The sequence below is a fragment of the Hordeum vulgare genome, chromosome 5H (genome assembly GCF_904849725.1).
Source record: "Hordeum vulgare subsp. vulgare chromosome 5H, MorexV3_pseudomolecules_assembly, whole genome shotgun sequence".
In the NCBI taxonomy this organism is placed as follows: domain Eukaryota; kingdom Viridiplantae; phylum Streptophyta; class Magnoliopsida; order Poales; family Poaceae; genus Hordeum; species Hordeum vulgare.
Genome location: NC_058522.1, coordinates 439,578,959 through 439,583,603, shown reverse-complemented (window position 1 = coordinate 439,583,603; position 4,645 = coordinate 439,578,959). Strand labels below are relative to the sequence as shown.

The following is a 4,645-nucleotide window of genomic DNA, read 5'->3' as shown; positions in this document are numbered from 1 at the left end:
ATCCAGCCGCTACTGCTTCCCGAAATGACGGCGCAGGGGCGGCTGCGAGACGCCCTCCGGCGAGAGAGGCGACGCGGGCTAGGGCGGCGGCGACGATTTGGGGCGGTGGCGGCGACGGCGACGACTTTCGACGGCTGGTGCTCGGTCGTGGGCGGGCGGTCGCGAGGCAGAAGGGAAATGAACTAACGGTCGGTCCTTTGGCGGGCGGCCGCGGTTTTACATCAGTTGTATCTCGTGATGTAAATTTGCATCACGGAGTTTTCATTTTTAATCTGCGGGACCCGGTGGTTCAATTTTTTTTACCCATCTGTTCGAGCAGCAATTTTTGCTCCTAAAGATCTAAAAATAGGTATTTTTATATATAAACCGTTTATTGGAGATGCTCTTATTACTTGTGGTGGGGCATGTGCGCTATCTTCCTTTACAAAAGCCCAAGCCCACACTCCCCATCGACGTAACCAGCAGTGGAGCCAGGAATTGAGTTTAGCCGAAATGAATATGCAAGTCTCAGTATATATATTTTTGAGCACCGTAGACATTACATCAAGAAAGAAACGTATGCATGATGGCAGTCCTCGGACGATTCGCAACTTGCCTGTCTGTCTGGCGTTTCCTGAAGCTCTCCGCACGATGACCTCCACGTCCGCGTGGTCGCTGGGTCGCTCCACGTAGAGGCTCGCGACGTGGGCACCGCCGTGGCCACCGCGCGCAGCTCCTCACGGGTTGGCCCTCGCGGAGCACGGCCTATAAATTTGTGTCCACTCTGTCGGAACAATACATCAGCAAACACCTTCCGTCCAACAACTAGCAGCACTGTAGTAGCAATCATCTTTACCCTGTTGCAGCATCTGTAGCTTTTTTCTGCTCTTTCGTGCACCTTCCATCCGCAGTTGATTAATGGCGACCATGATGGCCATGAGCTCCTTCGCCGGTGCGGCCGTCTTGCCGCGCGGCTCGGCCAGGTCTCTGCCAGCGCTGGGCCGACGTACCCTCGTCGTCAGGGCACAGACCGAGGGCCCGAACGCACCACCGCCAAACAAACCCAAGGCGAGCACCTCCATCTGGGACGCGATGGCGTTCAGCGGCCCTGCGCCGGAGCGCATCAACGGGCGGCTAGCCATGGTGGGCTTCGTGACGGCGCTGGCTGTGGAGGCAGGCCGCGGCGACGGGCTCCTCTCGCAGCTCGGCAGCGGCACCGGGCAGGCGTGGTTCGCCTACACCGTGGCGATGCTGTCCATGGCGTCGCTGGTGCCGCTGCTCCAGGGCGAGAGCGCCGAGGGCAGAGCCGGCGCCATCATGAACGCCAACGCGGAGCTCTGGAACGGCCGCTTCGCCATGATCGGACTCGTCGCGCTCGCCGCCACCGAGATCATCACCGGCACCCCCTTCATCAACGTGTAGAAGAAAATAGCTTTGCTGTCGACCGGATAACACAACCTGTACTTAGCTAGTAGGACATGTAAATGATCAGAATTGATCATTCTCGTATTCTTTGTAGTATTGCTGATTAAAGACGGTTATCTTTCTTTTTTTCTCACTCGAAATATGTTGACATGATTCCGGGAGAAATCCTTGCTCCGGTCTTCATCGGAGCTGCGACGCCCGCGGGTGCCGCTATCTTTCTTGAAAGTGTCGTTGTGGAGGTGTGATGTTCCCCTTCGTCGGCTGCTGCCCGCATCGCCACCTATGCCCACCAGGTCCTGATCTGTGGGCCTCTCTCCTGCGGATTCTTGACGGTGCCGACGTGGTTGCCGGGACCCTTCCTGCGGGTGAAGCCGGTGGAGGAGATTCGGATTGGGGGAAACCCTTTGGTTGGCCCAGGCCGGCCCCGACGACGACGCTCAAGGACGCCGTTATTCTTTTTGAAGACGTCGGTATACATCTGCTCACCTTCTTTGCCTCTCGGGTGAAAACCCTAACTCCGGTGGGCGGCGGCGACGGCCTTGACGTCGTGACCTTCCTGAAGGCGTCGCCTTGAGGGCTGAGTGGTGGTGGACACTGTGTGGGTCCTGAACGGTTGCTGGTGGTGGGCACAGCTTCGGGGGAAACCCTAGGATCTGGTCTTTCAGATCGGACGAGGCGGTACTGCAGTGCCGTTTCTCTCTTGGGAGCATCGTTTGTGGAGCAGCGCTGGCAGACTGAGGCAGGAGGTGCAGCGGTTCGTCTTGCACGGAATTTTGGTGGAGCTGTTAAGTCATGCCTGACCGACAGGTGCTACACTGAGTCATGCCTGGTTGGCAGGTGCTACGCACGACAGATCTTTCGGAGTCTTCGCATCTGGAAGGATGAGCGCAGGGCGGTGGCGCCGTTGGGCGCCGTGATGGCGTCGACGGATGATTGGACTGGCAAGGATGATGCATATCTCTTTCCTGAAGATGGGTCAGTGGTTCGAGGATGATGGCGGCTGGTAAAACGTGTGCGTGAGGTGTGCGTTTTAGGTGTGCTGCACCGGCTGTTGTTCCCGATACGTTATGTGGATGGATTAGAAACAACACTGGTCTTAGATATGTGGAGTGAGATCACTCCACATTATCGAGCTTGTAGGTGTGAGTGGTGGCTTTGGATGGATTGATGTGTATTCTTGTTATACCTTTGTGGAATAATTAATAAGATGGATGCATATGCATCGATTGATGCAGAGGCCGGGGGTTTAACCTCCTCCTCTAAAAAAAAATCTTTCTACCACATTAAGACATCTCGATTCCTTTGAATCTTTATCACAACAAACCTGTTAAGACATGCAGTTTCACAATTCGGACATGAAAATTCTACACTATAGCAAAGCTGCACATGGAGGGGAACAAATATGGAACCTGGGTGAGGATGCACCTGTTTCTCAAAATAGAAAAAATAATTTTAAAAATGATTATAAAACCGTGAAATATTTGGCAACCAATTTGATGAATTGTTACACTCATAAATAAATTCAGGACGAAGTGACTTTCGTGGTATTGTTGGCGCAAAAAACAAAGTCACCATTATATTAGAGGTACTGTTTACTATGTATTGTCCTGGACAACTTGTATTTTAGGTTCACATTTTTTACGGTAGTTTTTCTTTATCGATTTTTTTTATATGAGTATGTCAGTCGGATAAGTTTTCGGCCGAGGAAAAACTTTTTTTCCTGAATTGTTAAAAAGAAACGCATGCAGAAGTTACTTTATGACTAACTTGTGCTTGCACCTAAATTGAGCAACATAGATTATACAGAAAAATCAACTACCCTAAGGTGCATGATTCAGACTCGAGGTTACACATAAAGATGATATCGAGTGGATGAACAAGCAGCTTGGGGACTTCAAAGAATAGAACCGTGTACGATGTTTGATCCATCGCGCACTATTTGAGTAAAGGAACTATGCGCGTTGTGTTATACATGTTTTCTTTGGGCTGGATGTATGCGGCGAGGGATGATATCGAGCGGATGAACAAGCATCTTGGGGACTTCAAAGTGACTTCTATACTTTATCTTGCTAAATTTTTTAAATATTATTTTTTTAATTCTTTTTGAAAAATATTGCTCAAATTACAAATCTTTCAAAAATATTACAGCCTCGGCCCAGTCGTGATCGATTGGAACCATTCGGCCCACGTGCGGCCGATAAGGACCCACTCGGCCACGTGACGGCCGACTACTGGCCAGGCCACGTCGTTGCTATCCTTTTGGCCGGTGGGCAGGCCAATCGGCTTCGGCCAGGCCGATAAGGCCCAATCGGCTGCGGCCAGGCCGATTAGTGTCCGGCCACCCAACCAGCCGCTCGGCTCGCCCCCGAGCCCCTTCTTCCTCCTTCCTCCTTCTCCCATTCTTCCTTATCTCCTTTCTCTCTTTCTCCTCCTTCCTTCTCTCCCCACACAAAAAATCTCTAAACTCTACACCAAATCTTACCCGGTTTTTCCCATATTTTGCATCATAGTTTTATTGTGTAAGGTTAGGGCAGCCAACCATCTGTCTCACTCGCGATGTGATAGTTCGTGGTGGTTGTGTTCAAGCTTTTTTTGGTGGTGGTGGTGGTGGAGGTGGAGGTTGTAGTGGTGGTGGTGGTGGTGGTGGTGGTGGTGTGGGTGAAGGTGGTTGTTGGGGTGGAGTTGAAGGTGGTGGTGGCAGTTGCTCGTTCGTCATTATTCTCTCGTTCGTCGTTTCTGCGCACACTTCAAGGGTAAAATATTTTTAGTTTATGGAAGTAAGTAGTTTAGTGAAGTAAGTAGTTTAGGACATATTTAGTTTAATGAAGTAAGTAGTTTAAAAATTTGTAGGTGCTCCTGTAGATTAGGACATATTTAGTTTAGTGAAGTAAGTAGTTTAGTGAATTAAGTAGTTTAAATATTTGTAGGTGGTCCGGTAGATTTGTATATATTTAGTTTAGTGAATTAAGTAGTTTAAATATTTTTAGGTCATACGGTAGATTTGTATATATTTAGTTTAGTGAATTAAGTAGTTTAAAAAAATAGGTGCTCCGATAGATTTGTATATATTTAGTTTAGTGACTTAAGTAGTTTTAAAAAATTAGGTGCTCCGATAGATTTGTATATTTTTAGTTTCTCCGGTTAGATTCGGATATATTTAGGTCTGTCAATTAAGTAGTTTAAATATTTTTAGGTTCTCTGATAGATTTGGGAAATATATTTAGGTTTGTCCTTCTTCTAA

General features: G+C 49.0%; 1 protein-coding gene across 1 annotated transcript; it reads left to right on the top strand.

Moving 5' to 3' along the window:
* Window positions 1-787: 787 nt before the first annotated feature.
* LOC123399662 (low molecular mass early light-inducible protein HV60, chloroplastic) lies at window positions 788-1,617 on the top strand. Its single transcript, XM_045094055.1, has one exon. It carries the CDS (start codon window positions 898-900, stop codon window positions 1,399-1,401), a length of 504 nt encoding a protein of 167 aa, XP_044949990.1. The 5' UTR covers window positions 788-897; the 3' UTR covers window positions 1,402-1,617.
* The last annotated feature ends 3,028 nt before the right edge of the window (window positions 1,618-4,645 follow it).